General features: G+C 42.0%; 1 protein-coding gene across 1 annotated transcript; it reads left to right on the forward strand.

Moving 5' to 3' along the window:
• The first annotated feature begins 2,734 nt into the window (after positions 1-2,734).
• LOC139345566 (equilibrative nucleoside transporter 2-like) lies at positions 2,735-9,813 on the forward strand. Its single transcript, XM_070984232.1, has 13 exons — positions 2,735-2,756; positions 5,082-5,132; positions 5,219-5,300; positions 5,446-5,597; positions 5,680-5,819; positions 6,577-6,711; positions 7,668-7,765; positions 8,044-8,119; positions 8,257-8,366; positions 8,497-8,605; positions 8,709-8,794; positions 8,878-9,074; positions 9,632-9,813. The coding sequence occupies exons 2-13, from the start codon at positions 5,095-5,097 to the stop codon at positions 9,741-9,743; spliced, it is 1,335 nt and encodes a 444-aa protein (XP_070840333.1). The 5' UTR covers positions 2,735-2,756; positions 5,082-5,094; the 3' UTR covers positions 9,744-9,813.
• The last annotated feature ends 258 nt before the right edge of the window (positions 9,814-10,071 follow it).

A 10,071-nucleotide genomic window follows, 5' to 3' on the forward strand; every position in this document is an offset into this window, starting at 1 on the left:
GAACCCAATCCTGAAGCAGTCCAAGTTAAACAGTACCTACTTCCGGTACACATTTCAAAATAAAATGAGCAAATTTAGAATTTCCATTACGATGGTGATCGACGCGTAGAGTTTGGTTATGTAGGTAAAAAATACTAATATTAAATAGCTAAAGATATTAACAGAATTTTAATTTTCTTCGAGACAATTTCAAATGTCATGATTTAACAAAATCATGATTTAGTTTCTTAATTTGCAAATACAACTGTGCTACACTTGAACAATAAACAGGTGCTTTATTGTGAAAGTTCAAAAGCAGAACTTCCACCTTTAGCTCCAACAGGTCTCAGTCTCTCTCTCTCTCTCTCTCTCTCTCTCTCTCTCTCTCTCTCTCTCTCTCTCTCTCTCTGTCTGTCTGTCTGTATGTCTTTCTACCTGTCTGTATGTATGTCCGTCTGTCTCACACGCGCACACTGTTTTGGATGAAGCTTTTCAGAGGTCGCGTTTCTTCAAGTCATCAGTCAATATGTATTAAAGTCATAATGACAAAACTGTTACTGCTGTAATTCACAGAGACAAAATTGTTTAATATGAAATTAGGTAACAGTGAAGTCAATCTTATGGTTTATGGACAAAGAGGCGACTTGCTATTGTAATGCCCTCAGGCTGTTTTGTTTTTATTATTACCAAAATCTTTTTCACATCACTTTAGTTTGACATTGCTTGGAAATAGTGCCACAAGTGTGATTTCACCAGTAAGTCCATGTTTGGTCTTATAAGTCCATGTGTGCTGGGTAAGCTGTGTGCCCACTATGCATGAAATTAGACAAATAAGTCCAGAAAGAAACACTGCTATGATGCATTAATTTGCAGAAATGCTGTGACATAATTATGGGCTTACTCATGTAAACCAAACTTTGTACATGAATATGAAATGAACATGAATTTTGACTGTTCTTGTGTCTTGAGGAACCATCATTGCAGTGAGGTCATGGTCAGAGATGTAGGTGCTGACATCTGTGAGGATTTCAGGGCATGTTCTGTTGTAATAGATGTGATCAAAGGGAGTTCCAGAGTCTGGACTTGCTTCTTGTTGCCTCTTTGGGACCTTTTCAGGTATAACACTGACCTTGTAGGGACCAGCAGTCCTCATGGGGACCAAAGTCTGATCCTAATGAGGCCAAATGTCATTTCTGAGGTCCTGGTTAATGAAGGTTATGGGGTAAGCTGCCAACTGAGGTTAGGGTTTGGAAATGAATGCAAGTCAATGCCATGTCTACTGGCCAGCTGTGTCCGATCCAGGACAAAATCATGACTTTCATGAGTTTCCATCTCCCAGTTGAGAAAAACATAAATTTGAAATTGGTTTCATCAAATCAATAATACACCTTTTCTCACTCATACATTTCTCGAATCATCCCCGACATTTGCAAAACAGTAAGTGCATTTCTCAAAACAATTCGTACAAATAGCAAAACGCCATGGATTACCTGCAAAAGGCAGTTACTCTCTCAAAATCCTTAGTTCATCTCTCAAAAGTAAATTTCTGTCATTGTGTCAATGAGTACGGATAAGACAGTCAAATTGCTTAGTCATGTTGTCAGTATAACAGTGTACTCTGGAGGGATGTTCTGATGTAAACTATGGCTAAAGTTTGATGACAATTATTGTAAATTGTGAGTTACACCTTAGTGTATGTGGGAGATTGATTGGAAGAGACTGGACAAGATTCACATTTACGCCTTTACTGTTTGCACTGTAATTTGTTGACAGATCATGTCATTGCGATACAGAGAGGAAAAGACAGCACTGCATAGCACAAAGAAAAAAACTAAAAAACAAAAGTAGAAATGTGAACATAGGGCAATCTCCTGTACATGCAGTGCTGTAGGAATTACAGTGCAGTCTTCCTATACCTCCTGACGTTCCACAAATTTCCCTTCATTAGAGAAAGTCAAGAATCACCTGGGAGCAATTTACCAATTCAGAAGTCTAATGGAAATGTATAGAAATATGCTTGACAAATTATGACAACTTGTTCAACCATTTTACATGTAAAGACTTATATGATGAACTAATGCCTAAATGATGTGGGGGGTGAGACTATTCAACAGAGACCATTATAATACATTTTGATCAACATGACATAAGCATTTGATAATGTAGGAAACAGCAGAGAATTGTACATAATCATTTGCATGGATGTACCAAAGCATTCAGAACTTCAAAGAAATGAGAAACTGCTTTTTTGATGTGCAGAAGTGACACAAAGATGTGAAGACTGAACAAGCAGTTTGGAGAATTTCAATTTAGATCTGAGAAATGTACCAAAGCGACTGAAAAACAAAAAACTGTAATTAATTAGCTATGCAAGGTGAAAAAAAATTAACATCAGATCAGATTAATGTTTTCATGTGGCCTTAAACATCCTCTGTACATTTTGCAGTACTGTTGACCACGTGTTGGCAGTGCTCCCAAAAGGAAGAAGGCCGCAGCCTCGAACTACACCACACACACTGCAGTCCAGGACACACACACTTCTGCACAGGACACACACACTTCTCTACAGGATACACACCCTGAGATCTTTTCCTTAACTGACCCGTGTACCTTTGGAGCCTAAGGCTCATCCTTTTGAGGGTGTGTCATGAAGTGCGGAACTTGACATACACGTGCCCAAAAACAGAAGGAAGGAAGCGCGAGGTCGCAGTCCGCGCGCCCGCCTTTTCATTCATTCAAACAGCAGTGACCATCCAAACATCTGCTCCGGCTCTCAGGTAAGCTCCGGCTCTCTTTTATCATTTCACCTAAATTTTGATGTTTTCCTTATGGAGTTCTGAATGGTTAATCACATAAAGTCTTACGGCACGTTGGCTTTACTCTGAGACTCTGTGACGTGAAGGCGCCACGAACGGACGAAGGCGCGTTAATGAAACGATTGAGGTGAATTGAAAGTTATTTACCGTTTTACTGTAATACACACGCGAACAGACGGCGAGGCTGCTATAGGATAAAAAACAGATTTCATTTGATATCGTCGCCATTCGGCCGCATGTTGAGATGAACGTGAAACTACTGTTTCGCTTTGATGGAGATTATTTATGTTCGCACGCGCCACTGGTCAGACGATTCACTGACTGATATCACACAAAGCGGATCTCATATATTTTTACAAAGTGTGTGTTCAGTTCACATCTGTAGGCAGGAAATACAACGTTTCCTAGTACATGAACTGATGAGCTGTGTTGCCAGATCGGACTGACAATCCGCAGCTCAACCAACCAGAGCTGAAAACAAGTTTCAGAGAAGCAAAACAGTGTGTGTGTGTGTGTGTGTGTGTGTGTGTGTGTGTGTGTGTGTGTGTGTGTGTGTGTGTGTGTGTGTGTGTGTGTGTGTGTGTGTGTGTGTGTGTGTGTGTGTGTGTGTGTGTGTGTGTGCTTAGATATAAATCTGTCCTGTCGGGTTCTATTCTTCATTATAACCAAAATAACTATAATGAAAAGTGTGTAAAAAGTGTATTGAAATAGGACCACAGTCGAAAAAACACTACACCAAAATGTACTTAAGGTATCAAACGTACTTGTTATGCAGAATGGCTCCTTTCAAAGAGTTATATTTTATGGAATATTAGATTATTCTGCCTTTGTCACTAATGAGAACGAGTAACAGCATTTTAATGTTGTAGTTGGTCGATGTGGAGCCAAATTGAGATACTTTGTACTGGATAGATTAGTACAGTAACATACTGCATCATAAACAGTGTCAGATAAATGTAATGGAGTAAAAATGGAAGTACTCAAATACAGCACAAGTACCTCAGAATTCTACTGACGTACTGAGTCATCGCAACCTGACACAGTTTTACTCGCCTGATTTAAAAAGGAGCCGGAGAGCTGCCCAGTCTGGCAACATAGCTGATATGGCGCCATGTGGAGACTACTGTACATGATGATGATGATGCAAGCAGATGAGTCACAACCTGCCCATTTTACTGTGATGACATGACCGTATAAGTGCCGTGTGCAGATGAACTGAATATCACCTGAGAGCAGAGACTCAAACCTGCGTCACTGGTACAGCTTCATATGCATAAGGAGGAATTTAGTTTTAATCGTATAATAATAACAAAGGATTAGTGACAAAGTAACTTTATAGAGAAGAAAAATTAAAAACTTTCAATTCAAATTTCTTAATTCAGTCTCTGTTACAGTTTTTCTCAGTCGCTTTGGTACATTTCTCAAATCATCCCCGACATTTGCAAAACAGTAAGTGCATTTCTCAAAACAATTCGTACAAATAGCAAAACGCCATGAATTTCCTGCAAAAGGCAGTTACTCGCTCACAATCCTTAGTTCATCTCTCAAAAGTAAATATCTGTGTCAATGAACATGTCAGTGCCATCAGAATGACGAGTCATTGTTTCAGTGTTTACGGATAAGACAGTCAAATTGCTTAGTCATGTTGTCAGTATAACAATGTACTCTGGAGGGATGTTCTGATGTAAACTATGGCTAAAGTTTGATGACAATTATTGTAAATTGTGACTTACACCTTAGTGTATGTGGGAGATTGATTGGAAGACACTGGACAAGATTCACATTTATCAGCAAAACGTCATTAAATGTAATGCAGAGTGTAAATTTTACATATAAAACATACAATCAGTTTATACAATACAAGGATTAAAGAATATTTAAGAATAATTAAAATCAAATAATTGAAATGCTACTTATATATCAGTACTTTAAAGTTAAGTTAAGCTTAAAAGTGAAAGACTACACTTCTGTACTCTTACTGAAGGGACTTGTAGAAGTATGACTACATTGTGGACATGCTGCTTCAGCTTACGTAAAGAACCTGAATGTTTTCTTTCACTGCTCACGTGAAGGCTGTAAAAAGTTTGTTTTGTTGAAGATGCACATTGTGCTTTTATTGAGGTCAAATTCTTCATTTGAGCAGAAGCTTTTCATCGCGTGGCTCGAACCACCACGGCTGCTGCCGAGTGCCAGTGACTGATGTGATTCTACTACGACCTGAACGGAACCTGTTCTGTAAACGCGTTGCTTGAGTCGTCCATTTAGAGGCTTCTCTTGACTTTCCAGCAGAAACGACAGGATGCAGAGCGAGAAGAAACAGAGTCCCCCTGCCGACCGGTGAGTGTGACGTTTTCTGCTGAGCGCTGTTTGTATAAAGCGGTGCTTAAAGTCACTTCAGGTCATGAAAGCATTTGTCTCCACAGCGGTCAGGCTGTAGCTGTCATCATCTTTGTGCTCGGTCTGGGAACTCTGCTGCCCTGGAACTTCTTCATGACGGCCTCTCAGGTCTGACTCCCACACTTCTTCTTCTTCTTCTTCTTCTTCTTCTTCTTCTTCTTCTTCTTCTTCTTCGATTGTGTCCCTCTACCTTCACTAAGAGTTCTTACGTCAGCCGTTAAATGATTCTTCTTCTTTTTCCTCTTTGTTAAAGTATTTCAACGAGCGCCTCACGGTCACCAACATCACCTCTAACGTCACATCAGGAGCTGCCGCTAAAGACTACAACTATGACAGCTGGATGGCCTTGCTTTCCCAGCTGCCCCTGCTGATGTTCACCCTGCTCAACTCCTTCCTGTATCAGTGGTGAGTTAATGTCAAACTGCAGCTTTATTTACACGACGATGACGCCGTCGGATGCTGTGATGAGGATGTTTGTTCTCTGCAGGGTGAAGGATCGTTTCCGTGTGGCCTTCAGCCTGGTTGCCATCTTCCTCCTCTTCTCCCTCACGGCTGCTCTGGTCCAGGTCACCATGCAGCCGGACACCTTCTTCTCTGTCACCATGGCAACCATCTGGTTCATCAACAGTGAGTTTACACACATTGACATGTGATCCCTCTGACGTTCGCCTTCAAGCTGAAGGTCTTTACGTCCACATCGTCATCATGAACTGCGTCAGAGCTGAGGCCATTTTTTTTCCATTGACGGTGATGAAATGCAATTAGACAAATGAAGACAAACTTAAATAGTCCTTTAAGTGATCACTGATTGTGTTTGCTGGAGGTTTGAAGGTCAACCACGCAACTTTAGCCAATGTGGATAGTCTGTATTAAATGTAATAAATATATTAAATGTCGAACATAGACAGTGATGCACAACAGAGAATGAAAAATAAGAAAGAGAGATGAGAAGAAGAAAAAAGAGATAAGAAAATATTGAATTGAAAAGTGTTTGATTGAAAAAAATACCAAGAATCAGCAGCAGGAGCTGAGTATAGTTGGAATTGATAAGTAGAATCAGAGCTGATCACATGCAGATGAAACCATACAGGTGAGCAGCAGCGGAGTTGAAAGTGAGGAAAGACTGAGTGCTGCTGCTGCTATTCAAACACTACTGTACAAATGACAATGATAAGCACAATTTAAAATGTGTGTGTACGCCTGTGTGTGTGCATGCAAATTTTAGGGTGAAGTCTTGAATTAAGGTTAGTGTTAGGGTCAGGCAAGTCGTGGTTATGCCAGGATAAGGCTCCAGGAAATGACTGTAAGTCTATGTAATGTCCCCAGAAATGATGAAAACCTAATGCGTGTGTGCGTGTGTGTGTGTGTGTGTGCGTGTGTGCAGCCTTCAGTGCGGTGCTGCAGGGCAGTCTGTTCGGGGTGGTCGGTCTTTTTCCTCCTCGTTACAGCACTCTGTTCATGAGCGGTCAGGGTCTGGCTGGGATCTTCGCTGCGCTCGCGATGCTCCTCTCCATCTTCAGTAAGTGACAGCCTGAACTCACCCTGCTGGAACTGTACAGACAACACCAACAACAACAACAACAACAACAACAACAGTGTTTGAACTACACTTTTACTGACAGCAAACTTCATGTAGACATCTGACTCAGTTCTAAACATGTGCTTGTTAGTGTTATTGAGACCAGCGGTCCCCCAACCTTTTTTCACCGATTTCACTTTAAGCAATATTTTGATGGACCGGCATAGAAACAAATAAAAACAAAATATTAAAAGTACAACTAATATACCATTACGCTGAATGTTTTTGTGGTAATCAGTGGGAGCCCTTTGCTTGTTTCTCTTCAACGAGAAGGCTTCATTGCCTGTCGCCACATTTTACGCAGAGCAGGTTTGGTGCGTGAGAATCACCTGAAGCGATAAACCCGTATTTTAAGCAGGACTGCTGAAATTGTCTCTTAAATGCAGCTTTCTCTTTCTTGGAAGTTGTAGGCTCTTCTTCTTCTGTCTCATCATTTGGCCTTTTCCCCTTTCCGAAGAAGCTCTCCAAAGACGTTTGTTTTTTACTCATTTTTGCTAGATGGTGGGCTTATGAGACAAGCGGTTTGACGTGTGCAGAGGCACAGGCAGATGCACCTGATTTTCAAAATAAAACAGGAAACAGCCGGTGACCGACATAAAGAATAATTATTTTTTCCTCTGTGAGTTTCAGAGCTCTTGAGCAAAGTGAAGAGCTGGTACAATAACTCAGCAATTATTTATGCTGGTAGAAAACACAAATTCAGCTTTTAAAGGCTGCAACTAATCACAATTTTCACCTTTGATTTTCACGATTGAGTAATTTACATTTCCTCTCACTTATTGGCCGACTTTAATACCAATTCCAATAAACCATTACAAGCTCAGGTCTGTTAATAACAGTGGCCTGGCTGATGTGTCACTGAAGATGAATCAGCTGAAGAGTCTCTTGCTCTGCAGGTAACGCTGATAAAAGCTCGGCTGCGTTGGGATACTTCATCACTCCGTGTGTGGCCACGCTGGGGACTCTGCTGTGTTACCTGCTGCTGCCACACCTGGTGAGGGCGCTGTTACACACACTGACAATAAAATATTCATCCGCACCCCTGAGCTAAATCCAGATCAAAATTCAGGTCAAATAAGGGAAGCAGGAATCAAATTTGAAAAATAAAGCGCTCAGTGTCACATCTGAAATAACCAGCAGCTATTGGCATCAGTTATTTCTAGGCTAATTTAGTTTAACATCTTTTTAATAAGAAAATAATTTTTGATAAGAGAAATAATCTTTGAAGGCTTCGCATTATGATCTTCTGACAGTGTTGACTCTCCTCTGCAGGAATTTGCTCGTTTCTACCTGAACAGAAGTCAGTCTGATAAAGTGGAGACTTCACAGGAGCTCCTCAGCACCACAGGTCAGTTCTTCAGTCAAAGGGTCACATCAGCTCCTCATAAAGCCAGCTCTAAGGTCTGAGTATGTACCAGTGACTTCGCTGCAGCTGGTTCCAGGTCAGTTCGTCACTTATACATGTGTGTTTCTTTCCTTTTAAAGACAAAAAAGTGCTCAACAACAACGATAAAGAGCTCGAGGTCAAGGTGACGTTCATCGGCGGAGCAGAGCAGAATCAGGAGCGTTCCTCCGTCCTGGCCGTCTTCAAAAAGGTGAACAAGATGCTGTTCCTCACTTATAATTACAATGACTGCACGTGAGCTCATCCTCTGCAGCGCGCCACCCCACATGTTGAAAGTGTGAGTGTGTCAGTGATCCTGAAGCTTCCTGTGTGTCCCGCAGATCTGGCTGATGGCGGCGTGTATAACGTGTGTGTTTGCCGTCACCCTGTCGGTGTTTCCTGTGATAACAGTGCGAGTGCAGACCGTCTACCAGGACAACGCGGCCTGGAGTGAGACATCACGTTGTTTAGAATTAGTCAATAATTAGGAAAATATGGATGACCGTATTTGAACATCCCTCCGCTGTTAAGCCCTGCTCTTTGTCTCTTACAGAAAAGGTGTTCACCTGCGTTTGCTGCTTCATCGTTTTCAACGCCATGGACTTGGTCGGCCGCGGCGCCCCGTCTCTCGTGCAGTGGGTGAGTCTGCTGCCTGCTGGGGGGATTTACTTTGCCGCTTCAGTTTTGAGTCATCAGATTAATAATTGCTGATGTTTCCGCAGCCTTCGAAGGAGAGCGTCCTGTTCCCTGTCGCCGTGTTGTCTCGTATCATCTTCATCCCTCTGCTCATGCTGTGTAATGTCGAGAACCCCAGACTCACCGTCCTCTTCAGTCACGACTGCGCCTTCGTCGTCATCATGGCCCTGTTCTCCTTCTCCAACGGGTACCTGGCCAGCCTCTGCATGGCCTACGCTCCACAGTGAGTCCGCGTCTTTTCTGAGGGATGGAGATGATGAAATACGTCCAGAGCTAATGAAGGAATCCTGTCAGCCTCAGCTTAGATCAGTTCTGACGTAGCCCGCTAACGTGAAGCATTAGCATGAGCCTCGCACAGCTTATTCAGTACAGCTTAGATGTGATTTCAATAGGTGCGATGTGCTCATTGGCTGTTGGAGAAACAATCAACCAGTCAGTTTTGACATCAACATCAACATCATCATCATCATAGCTACCACACCACATTTATGAAAGAGTGACAGAAGTGTAGATGAGATCGAAACGCCTTCTTGAACCTCTAGCACACCTTTTCCTTTAAAAGCTTTAAGATTTAAAGTTTTATTAGAGTTTTTCGAGGCTTGATGATTGTTTCTGGAGTTTGGTGGTTTCCTTCTGACGAGGACCAAACGTTCTGTGCTGCTGACTCAGCAGCTTCAGATTTTTTTCGAGGGTCTCAGATGTTGTCTCAAGCTTCATAGTGTCGATATTCATGTCAGGGTTTGCGCGTGTGGACGTGTTGTAACTGTCTCTCTCTGTCAGGCTGGTGCGGTGTAAGGATTGTGAGACAGCAGGGTCTCTGATGACCTTCTTCCTCGTTCTGGGTCTGGCACTGGGAGCATCATTGTCCTTCCTGCTGGGAAAACTGGTTTAGACAACTGGGACGAGTAAGCCACGTGAGACTTCATAGAGCCTCGTGAGGGACTTTGGTCAGTGTGAAACCAGGCGAAGCAGCTCACCTGATGAAACTTCAGTTTCATCCATCAAGGAAAAAGAATGAATATGTTATTATTAAAAAAAAAAAGGTAAAAAATGTAACCACACATAAATCTGTGGGGAGGCCAGATGAAGTATTTTTTACATTTTTATTCTGAAGACGGCCATTTTGAAAGTCCTCTCCTTCCAAGGTTTCTCCGATAATATCTTCTCCTCGCAGCTTCTTCTGCCATGTCTTTCTTCCACGTGACCTCTGAGGACTTTGA

This window comes from Chaetodon trifascialis, chromosome 2 (assembly GCF_039877785.1).
Source record: "Chaetodon trifascialis isolate fChaTrf1 chromosome 2, fChaTrf1.hap1, whole genome shotgun sequence".
NCBI lineage: Eukaryota > Metazoa > Chordata > Actinopteri > Chaetodontiformes > Chaetodontidae > Chaetodon > Chaetodon trifascialis.

Coding starts and splice junctions, on each gene's coding strand:
- LOC139345566 (XM_070984232.1), top strand. CDS start 5,095: ATGCAGAGCGAGAAGAAACAGAGTCCCCCTGCCGACCG. Junction 5,820..6,576: donor AACCATCTGGTTCATCAACA/GTGAGTTTACAC, acceptor GCGTGTGTGCAG/CCTTCAGTGCGGTGCTGCAG. Junction 7,766..8,043: donor ACCTGCTGCTGCCACACCTG/GTGAGGGCGCTG, acceptor TCTCCTCTGCAG/GAATTTGCTCGTTTCTACCT.